This window comes from Heloderma suspectum, chromosome 6 (genome assembly GCF_057233095.1).
Source record: "Heloderma suspectum isolate Gila_16-S chromosome 6, 16-S_ref, whole genome shotgun sequence".
Lineage (NCBI taxonomy): Eukaryota > Metazoa > Chordata > Lepidosauria > Squamata > Helodermatidae > Heloderma > Heloderma suspectum.
Window position 1 is genome coordinate 86,515,337 of NC_139463.1, and position 17,217 is coordinate 86,532,553.

Here is a 17,217-nt window from a genome sequence, read left to right on the forward strand (position 1 = left end):
CCCCCAGTCCAACACTTTAACTACTACACCAGCAATAATATATTGTTCCTTGTTGTAATATAAAGTCTTTCGGGATGGCTTGGAATGGAATGGGCAATTAAGACTCATTAGATTTACAAATGACCTGCTCCTAGCAGCTGAAAACTCCTAGAACTGATATGTTGACAGGGATCAACACAGCTGCCTGCAATTTTGGACTCTCCTTGGGGGCGAGGCTATGGGGGCTGTCAAGATGAGTGCCTGCACTTCAAAATTTACCACTAGACCACTGGGGTCCCCGTAGGCCATCTAGTGTATAACCCCCTCCCCAATGCAGGAAATCCAGAGCTAGAGCATCCCACACAGATGGCAGTCCCCTCCCCCTTTCCATTCCTGAACTACTCTTATGTTTAAGAAATGACTGTGATGTGTACTGCATTTTTATTGTGGAGGGGTTGGATTCTTTTTACTGTATCACTGATCTATTTTAATCAAGGTTGTCTCATGCCTATGATAGTTAAAAGACATCTAATAACCATAAATAATAAATAGGACAAAATCAACCAACCAATAGACAAAATAGGAGAAAAATACATTTTATTTTAGCCTTGCCCTCTGGGCAGCAGAGAACACATCTTTGTCCGATTTTGTGTGACAGCCTACTGACGTCGTTCCTCAACACCTAGAAAAGTGGTAAAGATGCAACTGTTCTCTCCACTTTTCATGAAACATGATTCTATGTGGAGTACTGGGAAAAGAAGTAGAGGCTTGCTGAGATATGGCATATGGGGGCTGGAGGAAGTAGCAGCCATCCTAAGCAAGGACAAATAGTGTTATGTCATCAGTGAGGAAAGCAGGTAGGGAAGATGATTTCACTCTTGCATGCTACTAGATTCCCAAAAGCTACTGATATGTGCAGAACTGTTAAAATTAAGCATGCAAGTTCTGGCTCATATAAAAGTTAAGGCATACCTACTCTGTGGTGATTCTGACGATGCTCTCTTGCTTATGAATTTAAGCAGTTGGCTTGGTCCACCCACGGTACACTGAGTCAAGCACTGTGCAAAAATAACAGTATGCACCAGGTGCTAGGTGGCCCACCAGAAAAAGCCAGTAGCCAACTGGTGGACCACAATCTACCTTCTACTCACCCTTGCATTAAGGCACTGTAAGAAACAATGGCAATTCAGGCAGGAGGAAGCACTGATGTAGTTGTAGAAAGGCAGGTCCAGCAGGCAAAAAGAGTGTGTGTGGGAGAGAAGCAGAAACTCCATTTAAGGTCACAAGGTTACATAATGGAGGCCAGAGCCCAAACATTGGGGGGCGGGGGGTGTCACACTAGTTCCCAGCAGGAGATTGTCAGCTTTTACACACACAGCCATCTGAGGCCCTGCAATAGAGAAAGACAATATTGGAACTTTCAGAACAACCAGAACATGCTCCAACCTCATTTTAGCCTCTGAACAAGGGTTCTGTAAATAACAGCAGTGCAACAAATGTAACAGTCTCTATGAGAGGGAGATACCCTTGTTGCTGTTCTCCCCACTTTTCCCTCTCCCCTCCCCTCTCCTTCCAATTTGACTGGCTAGCTGAGCGTTCCAGTGCATGAGGACCAGCCTGGGAAATATTGAGAGAGAAAACTATTTTTTTTTTAAGCCAAACCAAAAACGTTTGTAAAATGGAAAGCATTTTGTATGAATGCATAAGGCAGCCTTGTCTAGAATCAAACCATTGATCCCCTGAATGTGGATGGCATGCAACAGATGAGATACAAAGCTGCATTTTGAGTGCAACAAACTGCTTGTGTGGAAAGATCCTTGTGTTACCCTATAGAAAGAATAGTTGTACTACCGTATCCAATATAGGGAAATGCCAGTGTTGGGCCAGAACCCAGCCAAACCCCAGTAGAAGGATTGTTAAGCTGAGACCCATCCAGGGATGCAAACATTCACCCCGCACAAGTTTGTCACCCCAAAATGTATCTGTTGGCAGGAGACTGGTTGGACTGGGGGTAGTGAGCCTCATCTTCCAAGCTCCAGCCTCTGTGCCCCATCATTCTTCCAAGCTCCAGCCTCTGTGCCCTCACCCTATTCTCAGGTCCCCCTGACCAGTGTCCACATTGTCTTACCTGCATTCGCATGGAGCCATCTGAGAGCTTGGGCTTCCAATAGTTCCCATTCATCCCTCTGCCCTGCGGCATGGGAGTGGAGCCACAGGATGATGGCCAGCACTGTCGCCCATGCATTTGGGGCCACCTAGTGGTAGTGATGGGAACACAAGAGGCACATTGAGCTCCGCTCTCTCATTGAACCTATGCAGACATAATGCTGCAGCTTAGCCATGGTTTGTTTTCCTTAAGCATTATATAGATTAAGTGTTACATCTGAATAGCTAGACAACTGTTTTGTTATTATGTTAATATTTTTTTTTAAATAGCTACCTACGTGTTTTAGTGAGCACTACTTAAAACTGCTTAGAGATTATATTTTCAGCAGTATATAATTGTTATGAAAGAATAAATAAAAAGCAATTAAAAGTAAAATAAACTGGTGATAAAATGGCACCCACCACAAAGGTTGTAGTAAGTGCACATTTCTACATGAAGCTTTTATCCCACAACTTTACTGGGGCTTCTGCTTCTGGAGTCTTTGCAGGATTAAGCTCAGCTCTTTTACAGGTGCATTTCTCTGGGGGTTTTCTTTCACTGCTTTTCTATATGTTTCATTATACAACTACTAGATGGCGCTATGGTATAGCAGAATTGCGCAATTATATACTATAAATACAGGGGCATTCAACAAAATACCAGACTTTCCTCGTTAAGAAAACCCTCCCACAATAATGGGTGCAAGACACAGGAGAAGCCCTGGAAGATAATGTCGGACCCACAAACTACTGTGAGTGAGCAATCATGAGCACACAATAAAAGCCTGGTGTAGAAGGGATCACTGTGTGCTGAGCTGTGGTAAGATTCACTTGCCTGATAACCCATTGCCTATACCAAAACCCCACCTCTTAAAAAAGACAGAAGAATAACTCTAACAACATTGGCGTGGATAAACATAGTGGGATGTGCACTGTGGAAAGTTTGCAAAGTCAACTGCAAGTTTCCTTGTAGCATACAGAGTATTAGTGCTAGGAGTCATCCAACTGGAAGCACCCTAAATGGTGCCTCCATATTCAGAGGCAGTACAGGGGTGCAGAATCCCAGGCCTGGGGTCCCATCTGGCCTTCTGGGGTTCTCCAGATGGCCATGCCCCTTTCACTCCGACCACTGATTGTTTGGTGCTTTCCTGGCTTTTGTGCATTTTTTTCCTCACTCTAAACAGTTGACATGCCTCTCCTAAGGCTTACTGACCGGCAGTAACAGCTTGAAGCTAAAATAGGCTGGTATTTTAGGTCCTGACCCTTTTGCCTTTGGCTCCACCCACCGCTGGAATGCAGACCCTGAGAGATGCTCCGAAAAGGAATTCAGCCCTCAGGAAGAAAGAGGCTCAACATCCTTGCAGTAGACTTTTGGGTATGAGATGCTGGAGACAAACAAGAAGGAGACGGCTATGGCTTGTGACTGTGAGCCTCCCAGAAGCATTTGGTGATCACTGCTGGAAACAGAATGCTGGGCCTTTGGTCTGACCCAGCAAGGCAGTTCCTATATTTTAAGGGTTTTCGTAGGTCAACACCAGTACTATGAATTGGGCCTGGAAGCTTACAGGGAGCTGGAGCAATTGTGGCAACGCAGATCGTATTTATTTTCCTGCTGTCTGCTTTCTATCAGCAGGTGAGCTGCTGTGTTCTGCAGCTTCTTTAATTTTTTGCAAAGACAGACTGAAAAGATTGAACTGCAGTACTTGATCCTCGGGATTGCTTATGGAAGCATGGATGTCGGTTCCTTCATCCACTTGCTAGACCACTCTATCCTTCATGATGCTTTCCACCAATTCACCTGGGACAGACATTAAGCCATTGGCTTTATAGATTCTTGGGCTTTCCCACCCACTGGCCACCTTCCAGTTACCTGGCACAGAGATTAATGTCAGTGGTAAAATGACATAATTCACTGTTCATTCTCTCTTGGCCGATGACAGTACAATATCATTTGACTTGTCTATTCTGCAACCTGTTCTTAGATCGCCTTTATACAGAACAGCCCTTCTGATGTAGATTACATGAAGATGCAGAGTTCGCTGCATGGGAACGTAAGACAAGGGGAACATTGTACGGTGAAGGAAGATAAGACAAAGGGATTTAGCTTCGCTGTGATTTTTCCATTGCCTTGGAGGGCTTTTATTATCCAGCAACTCTGCCTATTCTCTCTAACAGGCTTTCTGCTCCAGGACATATTTAAGAAGCTCCTTATGTTATATTGCATGCTTAAAGCTAAGATATATCCTATTCTATGCCATCTGACTGGCCCCTTGAATTTCTGGTTCATGAGCCTGAGGTAGGTCTTGGTAATCAATCTAAAGTTGCAACACATCAGCCCAGCCATGGGATATGGCTGCTAATATGGAATCTCAAAGAGATGTAAAAGCTCCATTTTGACAAGCAAACATTTCTAGACCTCACACAAACCCCCCAAAGTGACCCTTGAAAGCTGAATTGGTGGTATCTGCCACATGTCTGAAAAACAGAGATGGGTGGATGTGGCACTCAGCCCTCAGAGATGGGAATTCTGGGGGTATAAATCCCAGGCTTCTGTCTATGGGTCCCGTATCACATCTCTTGCTCCACCCCATGCATGTCTCCTACCACATCCCATTAACATTTCCCTGCAGATCAACACCACAGGCTGTCAACGAAAAACAACAATATTCACTATCACAACAAATGAGATCACCCAAACACAATCATTCATAAATATTCCAATTTGCATTAGTTCAAATATACATTTAGAAACTCCCGCCTGCCCCAGCATTCAGGGTTAGAACCTTCCCCTCAAGTTAGGAAGGGAATCTTCAACAGACGCACTGCTTCTGTTACCTATCAAGTCGTAGGGGTCATCGGGCAGGGCTGTCCAACTAACCAGCTGTAGATCATGATAGTAGGCTATCGGGAAAAGACAGACAGTGTTGGGAATGAGTAGCACCACTGCCACCCAAGGTAAAGGCAGTTTTCTTTCTATTTTAAGGTAATTTTTGTGTCCTGCCATTCCCTCACTCTGCTCAGAGTGGAATACACCCCCAGCAGCTGACCCGGTGAACACCTATTTCCCTCGCAGTTAAGTACAAGACTGGAAAATCCAAGCAGCTCCTGTGGACTAAACCTTCTCCACAAAGCTTCATGCTATAGCTACTTGCCCTGCCCTGTCCCTCTGCTGACTGAGGATTATGGCTCTCAGATCCCACAGCTGACCTCCATAAACGAAATTAGAGTCACTTCCCAATTTCTCCAGCTCCTTTCCAGTTTTCCCCTCACTTCTTAAAGCATGCATGTATGCATATCTTGGTTTGACCGGGACATGCAGTGCCATTCGAAGGGCATCTCTATATTAAAGAAACTCCCTGCAGTCCTTCCATTGTGGAGCCTTTCTGTGTTTACCACAGGCTCCTAGATGGTGAGCAAATGATTGCAGAGATAAGTTTTTAGTTTTCAGTGTTCCATAGACCTCAATGAAACAGCACCATCTAGTGGTTGTTTTAATAGCACAACAACGACTATACACAGTAAGGAAAATCCAGAATATTTTATTAGCTCGGTAATCTCTGGATCTTTTTAACATGAAATAACTGGGAAATACCTCTGGATGTGCCCTGGAAGTTGACGACCTCATGAAAAGGACCCGCAAACTTCCATGAGTGACCCACCACGAGTGCACAATAAAAGCGTGTGATGTTGCCCTAACTCACTCTCTCTGTGGTCTGGTTCAAACATAATGCTAAACTATGGTTAGCGTTACTTGCCCAAGCCTCAGGCTCACATGCTCCCTCCTCCCCTCTCCTACTTCAGGGCAGCTGTGAGGAGATCAGATGGCTTCTGTTTCCAATTAACTGCAGTTTAATATTATGACAATAAGCTAAACTGTGGTTAATCTTAACTACCATTTATTGAAACAAGCTGCTTCCTAAAGATGGTTTGAAGTTGGCTTATTTCAGTAAACCATACTTAACCACAATTTATCTGGGTTCAGACATAATGCCAAACTATGATTAGTTAAAAACTAAAGTGAAAGATTCTGATCTCTTTGTGGCCATGCTGGAGGAGAGGGGAAGGGGGAGCTGATGAGCCCGAGGTATAATGTCAGGTAGATGTCAGGCCATGAGCTCTACACCCCAGAGGGGAGGCAAGGGGAGCAGGTCAGTCTTTTTCATAGGCTTATCCAAACCAATGGGGAAGGGTAGAAGAAGAAATTGGGCACAAATATATGCATCAATAAATTATCTTAGAGGAGACAACAAATTGGGAGATGATTAATGTGGGCACGGGAGATGGAAGTGGGGATGTATAACCCTGGTCGAACCCTCTTACCTCCATGCATTGATTGTACTTGTGCACAAGTGCCAATCAACACATGGAGACCAGGGGTCAGGGCCAGTGAGTGCTATCAACCTGCACCCCCACCCCCCAGCATTGATTATCCTCAGATTAGTTATGTGTATGGGACTCTTGCTGGTTCAAATTAAAATCCATCTAGTGCTGCCTTTTGTTGCCAGCTGGGCTTAGAGTTTCTCTGGGAAGCTCACAAGTAGGACAGAAAGGCAATACTATCCCCAGGAAATTCAGCAGTATACTGCCTGTGGAAGTTCTATTGTGGCTAACATGGATAATACTAGCAATCCACAGAGCTGCTTGCCATTAATTCATCTGATCCTCTAGATATCACTGAGCCAGGTTTTTAGCCCTGAAATGGAGCCATCTACATCCTGTTTCAGCATTCCATGATGTGAGGCCATGCCACAGCACATCTTTTGTCAACCATCCCTACAGAGGCTCAATCGGCTTCCAGTCTGGTGACAGCAATTTGTGGAGCTTTTCCTACGTGGATCAGCCAGCATCATTTGGACTAGCACCCATGCCGCTGCCAGGGCTGACTGATTACACTGACACAGTTCATGTAATGCAGAACAAATCCACATAGTAAGATGTTCCCCATGATGCGCTCGCAGTGTGGGAGCAGTTGCCACATGGAAGCTAACTAACCCATGTGGTTGGGTTAGTTAGCACAAGATCTAGATGCTGTTTCTGTGGAATGCACCAACTGTGGTCAATGGTTGATGTGAGAATATAGCTCTGCCTAGACAGTTGCCATTTTCCTCTTTGTCGTCCGCATTCCATACTGGAACAGCAAAATATTACATACCTTGCTTTCTAGAAGAATTTGTCCAGTTCTAATTCTCCAAAAGGCCCTCTCTGGTTCACATGTCCCCCAGTGACCTGGGCCAACACCTCAGGCTTCTCCTTCAACTCACCTCTAGCAAGGGCAACATCAATAATGGGGCCTTGAAGAGGACATCTCGGCGGGCGAGGGGCCCTTTCACTGGCTTGTCCAGTTCCATGTTCATCCCCACGTAGGCTGTCTGAAAACACACCACCCCAGAGCTCAGGCTCGTCTCCAGTGCCAGGCGCTGCTTCTCTTCTTCCTTCTTCCCAGCCTCTTCCAGCTCCTGTAAGAAGACCTGAGCTGCCAGCTGGTGAACAGGAAGCCTGGAGAAACACAGGAGCATTTGGCAAAGGTGATCTACATGAAATTCATGGCCCTTGCCTCAGGCACCATGGAGAATGTTAGCACCCCAAATGTAGAAATCAAGGAGCCCTTTACTGCGTTCAGCTGTTTGCCTCTGCTAATATTTAATGTGAATATTTATTATTGAGATCGCATTGACAGAGAATGCCTCTGAGTGGGCCTGGAATCCTCTAATCATGCCTAACTTATGTGGGGAAAAACCCTCACATAATTCTGTGAGGCAGAATTCACAGTGGCCATTTTAGATATGTCCATGGGCCAGTTCCCAGCAAAATTCTATAGGCCAAAGCACAGTTTGGCACACCATTTGAAAGTAGTATTCAGTGCGTCCAGCCTGGATCTCCACACATTACCAGGTTGGAGGAGTTGCCACAAATATGGTCATCCAAACACTCTCCTGCAGCAATTGTATCTAAAACCCACGACTTTGGAAAGCAAATACATGTATTATACACAAACTTGGATTGAATAATTTAGTAATCTAGCATGTAAGTAAAAATCTAGAACGTATTTAATATAGTTAAAATGTTAGGCTTCTGTAGGTTTTTCCATTTGAACAATAATGAGAGATGCAGCTAATAATGGTATAAAATGTTACTAATGAACCATTTAGGGAACAGCGTTCAAAGGAAGAGGACTAGTCTTCAGTATTGCCCTCTGAAGCTTTACAAACATGGGCAAGAAACATACTTTATAAGAAACATACAACATATAAGCAGATATTCCCACTTTGCTTATTCTTACAGCCAACCTAGATCAGGGGTCCCCAACCTTTTTGAACCTATGGGCACATTGGGAATTTGTGGCACCACCACAAAATGCTTAATCAGTGGATTGCCGCTTTGGAGTCTACCTATTGTGCCTGTGGATCTTAGGCTGCGTCTTATTCAGCAAAAACTTTTGTTTCATGTCTATTGGACACTGCAACATCTCTTTAATTGTCTAATTTGGCTAATTGCTTGTGGTGTAATGCGGCTCATGCTTCTTTTAAACATATAATTTTGCAATGTCCGGTAGTTGCTTCTTTTTCGGAGGAGGTTATTACACAGATAAATTTTGTACTGGAACAGTCTTTAATATTCACTGATGTACACGTTCTTTTAAACTGTTTCCCTGCTTTGTGGAAATTAACAAATGGTCAGTGTAAATGGATTCTCCATGCCTTTTGACAGCTAAAAGACTGCATTACAACATGGCAAGGATAAACACTCACCTCCTATAAGCAACGGATTGAGGACCTTACAATGCTTTCAATATTTGAATGGGTGGCATGTACATGCCATCTTCAAATGGATACTTATTTGGATATTTAGTCCACTTTTGTTGAAGCCTACATATAATTGCTAGAAAGTTATGTGTGTTTCATACGTATTCATTGCTAGGGATATATACAAATTCATGTACATATATATATATTAAGAAAAACTTTTAAAAAATTAAATTTCTTTATTTTTTTTAACAGTTTTGCAGGTGCCCACAGGTGCCACATTGGGGACCTGATTCATGGGTGCTATTGGAGGGGCCCACGGGTGCCACATTAGGCACCCCTAACTTAGACAATATATGAGATGTGTAAATTACATTGCATGTGGGGAGTTATTAAAAAAATAGTAACCAGGATTAAGAATGGATCAGGAGATTGGTGCATGTGGGCGTGGGATTTACCCTTTCCTTCTGCATTTGAGGCCTGATTACAATTGCCCCTTAGAGGGAAGTTGCTGTTGGTGCAACAGAAGTTCCCTTTCCTGGGGGAAATAGCTGTTCTGGGAAGGGAAGGGATTTTTGTTAGGACTGTGATGTTGAACAAAAGGGTTAACCCCACCTTCCTCCTTGCAGTTCCCATCCTGATCTGCAGTTCCTGTGAAATGCAATGACAGATTTCATATATTGTCCGGATTGGCGCTTATTCCCCACTCCCCCACCAACTATGCAATTATTGTTGATACCGATTCTTATTTGTGGTATTTTAATTTTGATTTTAATTATGACTGATGTTATTAGTATTGGTTTTCCAGAGGGGCAGCCGCGTTAGTCTATTGCAGCAAAACAACAAAGAGTCTTGTGGCAGGATGCAGTGTACAGTTATTCTAACTTTTTAGATTTGTTTTTGTAAAATAAGTCCAGTTTTAAAGAGGATTTTGAGGGTTGTTCCTTGATTAATATTTAGGAGTTCCAGTTAAACTGGCAAGTTTTTATTATATTCGGCCTGCAATAAAATAGAATATATTCCTGGTTAAAGACAGATAAATCTAATCTATTTGCAGGTAAGTACCTATGTGAAATTGCTTTGTAAATTTCAAAACACAATTATCATCATCCAAACTCATTGAGTGCAGTCAATTAAGTTAAGCACACTTTACATCAAGTTCAATATGTTTTAAGTGCACAGGAGGTAAGCTTTTGAGGCCCATTAATTTTCAATGGAGCTTGAGCAAACATCGCTTTTCTGGAGTATGCCTATTACTGTTTTCAACTGAGGAGTAGTGAGACTGGTCCACAGTTACTTGCCTGATGCTGACCATGGATCTGAGCTAGGGATGTTGGAGAATTCCGCCACGGACCGCAATGAGGCCGGATTCCAAGAATCCGGCCCCATTGGGGTCCGTGGCGGAACTGAGCACAAACCTCCGCGCCCCTCTGGAATCCATCCAGGCTGGCTCCTCCATGTGGTGTTCCTGCGGAGCCAGCCGCCGGCCCCACAGCTCTGGCGATACGGCCGGCTGCCATTGCTGTGCCGTATCACTGTGCTAAGCCTGGACGCAAATGACGTCCACTACGCCATTTGCGTCCCTGTTTTTTCATGCGATAGGCTATGCAAATATCTACGTAAATATAATCTGCGTAGCCTATCGCGTGAAAACAGGGATGCAAATGGCGTAGTGGACGCCATTTGCGTCCAGGCTTAGCACAGTGATACGGCACGGCAATGGCGGCCGGCCGTATCACCAGAGCTGAGGAGCCGGCAGCCGGCTCCGCAGGATCACCACGTGGAGGAGCCAGCCTGGACGGATTCCGGAGGGGCGCGGAGGTTTGTGCTCTGTTCCGCCACGGACCCCACTCCAGTGCTGCAGAGCCAGTGGCCAGCTCCGCAGGATCACCGTGGAGCAGAGCTGGCCTGGATGGATTCCGAGGGAGGGAGGGATCGCCTACCCCCCGTGGACCCTCCCAGCTGGAACGGGGTAAGTGATCCGCCCACCCCTAATCTGAGCATAGATGAGCCAGCGATGCCCCGGGAAGATGACCTGAAGGCCTGATCCCACAAGCACAGCTTAGAGACCAGAAGGCAAATTCCAGTTCAGAGAGACTCCTATCACTGCTGGCTGCAGGGCTTCTTCAGAGACTGCAGTGCCTGAAAGAAGACAGCAGTCTTGCAATGCAGGTGCTAAAGGACCCAAGGGCACCTTTGCAACATAGAGAACTCAACCCGCACCTTAAAAAAAAAACCTTTCTCGGATGTCAAATTTTGCTTGAAGCTGTGTGGGCAGTGTGTGCAAGGAAGCTGGAAGCGTGGCTGAATAAGATGTCCTCTCTATTTCCCCCTTCTATTGTACATGGATTGCAAGCCCTCTGGGAAGAGAGACTAGCTCTATAAAACACTTGGCATTCAGAGGACAATAAATAAGGAATGGCAGAGGTCAAGAAAACTGAGTATTCTGATAGAAAACGTAAATAACATTTTGGGTGTTACAAACTGCATAAGGCTTCAATAGGCAGACCACGGAAACAATGGGAAAGGGGCACACTTCTTTAAAACCTGGCCTCTGTGCTCTGAGGAAAGATCAAGCAAAAAAGAAAAGAGGAATAGTTCCTTGTTTAGTCATGTTTCATGCAGGCTTTTCTAATTAAGCTAGTTTGCTTTTTCTTGGCAAGGAGGGAACAGGGGATCTCGAAGTCCAATTGCATTTTCAGGCGTGGGCTGAAATTTAGCGCGCGACCTACAGCTCAGGTGCAAGTGGGGGAGTCCAGAGGACAGGAAGAGGGAGGCAGAGCTCCCGAGAGCTCACCTTGGCCTGCATGCGCTCCTGGCCCGTGATGAATTCAGCGCTGCTGCTGGCTGCCCCAGCGATGCCTTTGATGAGGGCCGTGGAGGCCCCTTCACCAATGCCGAAGGAGAAGCACCTGTTGGGAGTTGGGGGGGAGTCAAAGAAGGAGCCCCAGCCAGGGTGTAGAGAGCATTTGATCTCCCAGTCCCAGTTCTTACCTGTGGGAGCCACTGTGACGGCAGACTTCAGCGATGACCTCATCTGTATTTTCCACCTCTCCATCGGTAAACACAAACAGCTGGGGAGAGAGATGTGGGATCAAAGCCTGATCTAGCCTTGTGATGACCCACCAGCACAGAGCTGAATGCTTGAAATTGGGGTACCTCTCTGGAGATAGTCAAGCGTTTGCCACCACCAGATACAGGAAACGCGTTGTGGCCACATGGCACCCGCTCTCCAACCCTAGGTAAAAGCAGGGCCTTTCCCCACCATGACCCCCACAACAGAGATTCTTCTGAGCCGAGAGGCTGACTGGGGAAATGAGCTGCTGATTCACGTCGGCTTGCCTGGGGGGCAGAGTCTTCCACGTGTTTGCTGTTCATCCTAGATCACACTGACACTTCGATGCCGCTCACCATGCAGCCATTGCTCCTTTGCCAGTATTCCTTTACGCCTGGGCACAATATGAAGTGGAAACGGACCCCGACAGAGCTCTTGATACCTGACGAGGATGCCCGTCCAGGCAGGGCTGGCTGTAAACAGCCTTCAGCGGCTTCAAAATCTCCTTCCTCCCCCAAATCAGCCCCCAGCTTCTTCACCCGCTCGAGGGACTGCGACATGGTGTGCTGGGTGTATTCCACACTCTGCCTGTAGAGGGTGCCAAGGGGTCAAGGGTGTAGATGTCCCAGGTTCTCATTAGCTGAGGCACAACCATGTCTTCCACCTTGCTCCTTCCCAATGTTCTCCGCATGCTGCCACACCCAGCCCAGCACCCTCCAGTTACATTCATAGCCACATCTACCCATTTAGTGCTGCCCCCAAACGCCCCAAGCCATCCATTTACTCTCTATAATTGCCATTCTAGCCACAAGCCCACCATGCACTCAGATTCAAGCCCATTCTAACCTGCTAATATCGAACGGGCTCTGTACCGTACAAAGGAGGGGAACCACAGGGCTTGGAAAGCAAAGATGGGGAGAGGAGGAATTGTAGCAGCAGCATAGGACAAGGGCATTTTTAGCGGTTGAGGATCTGCCTTGCAGAAGGAGGAGGTTATGGGGGAGTCACAGAAAGGAGGTGGGTTGTGCAATGGCCCCTCCTGGTTTGCCTGACCAAGAATTCCTCCCTATTCCTTTTCATCTTCTTGGTTAAACCATTTTGTGGTTTTCATCCTTCCTTCGTCAAAACTCCAGATGAGTCACAGTACCCTTTCCCTTTATTGTTTCCCACTGCCTCAGGGAGGGTATGTGGAGAGATGAGGCTGCTGCTGGAGAAGCAAGGAACCAAAATGGCTGACAGGATGCACGTGAAATTCTGACACTCACGGGTAGAACGAATCATGCTCAGATCCAAAGCCATAGATGTTGAAGTAACACCCCAGCGGGAGACTCTTCATCAGGAGGATCAGCGTCTCCTGAGATGGAGGGAACAAAAGCCGGAGTCACCCTCAATATCCCATTCTACTATTTCAGGCTGTTTTCAATATTACAGGGCTCCAGGGGGTATCTACAGGACACTTTTACTCCAGTTCTACTCCACCCCCAATTCGATCATGTGTGATCATGCACGTAGCTAGTGTGGCATTTCTTGCCCTAAATCATACTTGTTTTGTGATGGCCTTTTCAATTTGGCATTCTGTGTGACCTCAGCTGGCTTCGCTGCGGGCTGGTGGAAGTGGCACTGATTGGCGGAAGGAAAGTCATGTGGGGGGAGCAGAGGTCTAAATGTCTACCTGGAAGTAACTCATTGCCCCCAGTTGCACTTTGCTACAGGAACAGAGGAGTCGGGAGAATTCTTTTGCCAGCCCTTTTTCTTAAAACAGCTCCATTGCTGCCTCTCCCTTTAAATATCCATTCATTGAGCTCTATGTAATCATGCTTACTTGGAAGAAGGGATGGGCAAACTGAGCCTTATTTTACCTGGGCTTAGAGGCACTGCCACAGCAGTGTCTGTTATTATTATCATTATTAGTACTGCTGCAGATGCTGCCCCCCTTTGCTAGTGCTCTGCAAGCTCAGCTTGGTGCCCTGGGCAATCACTCAGCTCGTCCACCCCTAGATCACCAGACTTCCAGGCAGAATTGACTCCGTTCCCAAAAACTTTGTGGTTAAAGTGGGAGTGGGGAAAGCTGGCAGCAACATTACTCCACAGCAACAGAAGAAGGGAAGAGTGGCTTACCTGCATTTTTATAGGAGCCAAGTTTGGTCCAGGCGGGACTCCCATGAGGGTGTGCATCACCTCATGTTAAGTCGATTCATAGAACATACTTCCGGGGACAGGAAACACCCCTTGAATGGGTCACAGTGAAAGGCACAACCCTGGGCAGGGCTAGCATAGCTGAGGTCAATGTGGGGGTTGGGGTACACACCAACTATACCGAGGAGAACCCAACTTAAGAATCGGACTTTAAGCAGTCTCAGGAAATCCAGGTTTTCCCTAATAAGCTTCGGGGTGGCTGCTGGATGACCACGACGACATGTATCTCTAATGACCTCAACATGCAGCCAGCTCGGAGTAAATCGCTGGTGGAGACACCCCCTAGATCAGACTTCCCTAGCCTGGTGCCCTGTGGATATTTTGACCTACTGCTCCCCAAAGATAGAACAGGTGTCACAGTGCTAGAAGAAGAAGAAGAAAAGGCTTTATTCTTAGGAACGCCCCAACTACAACTCCCAGTATTCCTTACCATGCTAGTTGGGGCTGATGGGAGTTGAAGTTCAAACCATCTGGAGGGCACCAGCATGAGGAGGGCTGATGTCAATTGTCTGGACTGCGGTGAAGGAGAAAGGAAGGTAGGTGGCTGGGTGGCGGGTATTTTGCCAAGGAGCTCCCAAAGAGAAAGCAGAGGAGAACCTGTGCCCCAAGCCCTTCGGGGCCAGCGGGAAAGAGGGGCTGGTGTTGGCTTAGCAGTGTGAGAGGTAGTTGCTTAGCCGCTTAGCTGGTCTTAACAGGAGAAGGGAATGCCCATGGATGTGTTTCTGTTCCAAACACGCTGAGAGTGCAGACGAGCGGGACAAGGAACTTGAAGGATCCGGGATGAAGATGGGCTGAGTTTTACTTAGGGTGAAGGTTGTGTGTATGTGTGTAGAGCTTGTGGGTTTGGGGGTTCTAAAGGGGGGAGCCGGCCCAGGATGTAATGTACAGAAAGGATTTTCCTACCTGGAAGGGCTTGTTCGCTCTTTCCTAAACGGCAAGTGAGCTCTCTGTACCAGGATTGAAAAACAATCCTGGATATCTCCATCCCCACCCACTACCAAGGGAGTGCCAGCCAATTCTGCAATAGACATGAGTCCTCTGCCAGACCACCCAAGCACCAATGATGGACCCTTCTTTGGCAGCGAGTGACCAATGAAACCACGAAGGAAATAAAAGCTGTGCCTATGTTTTCAGCTCCTTCTGGGCTGAGCCCATGCCTTTAGAACATTGCCACTGTAAATGCAGTGATCCTTTCCTGGCTCCCTGCTACTTGGATCAGTGCAATCACATGAAATGGGCTCAGAACACAAAATGACCTGATCCTGGGGCAGTAGAGGCTGGTGTCTCCAATGTCTGGGGCGGGGGTGGGGGCATCTGCTTTGGGTTTCAGTCACAACCAGTCAGAACTGTAATGGAGCGATAGCCCCTTTAGAGTTTGACTGAAACCTGGAGCGGATTCACTGCCCAATTGACACTGGGGACACCAGCCTCCACTGCCTTGATGTGATGTAATGTAGGGGTCCCCTCTTAAGACCCTAGAGGTCACTGAGGCCAGACTTTTCCCAGCAAACCAAAGTACCAGATCCCACCGCTTCCTGATTTACAGAGAACTGCAAGACTCTCCTTTTCAATCCTTAGCATGTGGGGTGAGCTACGCCAATCTTCAGATCCACCCAACTAGAAAAAAGGTATTTAAAAGAATAAACATATATTTATTTAATAGGTCAATATTCAGAACAATAACCGATACATAATATGGCTCTAAAACACCACATCCCTGCATTCAGTATCTTCTCTTCCTCCCTTCTCATTCACAACCCATCACTGACTTAAGGGTGCAATCCTATGCAGGTTTAGACAGAAAAAAGTCCTACAACTCCCAACGTTCCCCAGCCAGCATGGCTGGCTGGGGAACGTTGGGAGTTGTAGGACTTTTTTTCTGTCTAAACCTGCATAGGAATCCACCCTAACTTAACTATGACCTCTTAATTCCTCTCATGGTCCCTCTCCTAGTTCAACTCCCTCTTCCCCTTCTAACTTTCTCCAGCAGCCCTCACTCCACCCAACATTCCATGTTTAACATTTCAGCTGTCAATCATTCCCTCACACCCTCTTCTGTTTCACCTGGGTCAGGTACTATATATAGAATCATAGGGTTGGAAGGGGCCTACAAAACCACGAAGTCCAACCCCCTGCTCTATTAGCTTTCCAAAGCTCAAAGGCCTTTGGCAAACTCTGCTTTCTGTCAGCTGAGTGGCAGAGCTACCCATCACATGTGGGACCCAGGAACAGCGTGTGGTGATCCAGTTCTGTAGTCTTCACAGGTGTTTGGGAGCACAGCCATGAACCAAGGTGGAAAATGGGAGGAAATTCGAGGGAATTAAAGACGGGAAGAAACGTAAGAGAGATGGTGGGGTGGCAGGGAGGAAGGAAGGAAAGCTAAATACATAAACTTCCCATTCAGCCCGACTGGTGGACCACATTAGCTGTATGTATGAATAGTTGGACTTGATTTTTCATTTGGTTTTGGTGTCTCAGCAGTTTGATATGCAAAGTATTCCTGCCCCGACCAGTGCTCTCGTTAAGTAGGAAGATGTAACTGTGCCATTGCTGGGGATTCCCACGTCCTCCAAGTGCTGAGTGCCATCTACCGGCTACTGCCAAAAGGCTCATTCAAGCAACATTTTTCTACTCTGCATAGCCATTTCCCCTGCCCTGTGGAATCAAATCTGTAGTCACCGAGCTTAAAACATTTGCTTGCCAAAAGCACGACAAAGAAAATGGTGCTTTTCATATGGTTCATGTCTGTGCAAGTCCAATTACACAGTAAGAGCAAAATAAAAATTACAGAGTAGTTGCTTTTGCATCATCTGAATCCATCTCAACTAGCTTAAATGTAGGACCATCTTAGCCAAAGAGGCAGCTACCTAAGGTGGCACAGTTCAAAGGCTGAAGCAGTGGGTGTTACCTTTGCACTGTTTCTCATATGGCTAGCTCTGCAACAGCAGAACAGCTCTAGGGAACTCTCCAAGTTCATACAGTAATGTCATTGCCCCTTCCCCACACCCTCCTCCATGCCAAGGTAGCAAATCTCTCGAGCCAGCCCTGTCTACATCATGAAACACTTGCCCCACAGCTGTAAAAGTGTTTCAAATTCCT

General features: G+C 46.4%; 1 protein-coding gene across 6 annotated transcripts; it reads right to left on the bottom strand.

Moving 5' to 3' along the window:
* Positions 1 to 559: 559 nt before the first annotated feature.
* On the bottom strand, positions 560 to 14,338 carry LOC146341702 (von Willebrand factor A domain-containing protein 5A-like). Of its 6 annotated transcripts, XM_084805191.1 has the most exons (10): positions 13,188 to 13,714; positions 12,210 to 12,510; positions 11,862 to 11,941; positions 11,665 to 11,779; positions 7,386 to 7,620; positions 4,960 to 5,025; positions 2,108 to 2,234; positions 1,131 to 1,369; positions 952 to 1,037; positions 561 to 792 (listed from the first exon to the last, which is right to left on the bottom strand). In XM_084805191.1, exons 2-7 carry the CDS (start codon positions 12,243 to 12,245, stop codon positions 2,158 to 2,160), a joined length of 609 nt encoding a protein of 202 aa, XP_084661317.1. In that variant the 5' UTR covers positions 12,246 to 12,510; positions 13,188 to 13,714; the 3' UTR covers positions 561 to 792; positions 952 to 1,037; positions 1,131 to 1,369; positions 2,108 to 2,157. The 6 variants fall into 6 exon arrangements, with proteins under 6 accessions (XP_084661314.1, XP_084661315.1, XP_084661317.1 ...); XM_084805190.1 differs by lacking the exon at positions 4,960 to 5,025 and having other exon boundaries at positions 561 to 661; positions 12,365 to 12,510; positions 13,188 to 13,405; XM_084805187.1 differs by lacking the exons at positions 561 to 792; positions 13,188 to 13,714 and having other exon boundaries at positions 956 to 1,037; positions 12,027 to 12,313.
* Positions 14,339 to 17,217: the final 2,879 nt, after the last annotated feature.

Coding starts and splice junctions, on each gene's coding strand:
- LOC146341702 (XM_084805187.1), bottom strand. CDS start 12,245: ATGAACAGCAAACACGTGGAAGACTCTGCCCCCCAGGCAAGCCGACGT. Junction 11,942..12,026: donor GCTTGACTATCTCCAGAGAG/GTACCCCAATTT, acceptor CTCTCTCCCCAG/CTGTTTGTGTTTACCGATGG. Junction 11,780..11,861: donor CGTCACAGTGGCTCCCACAG/GTAAGAACTGGG, acceptor AACTCCCAACAG/GTGCTTCTCCTTCGGCATTG.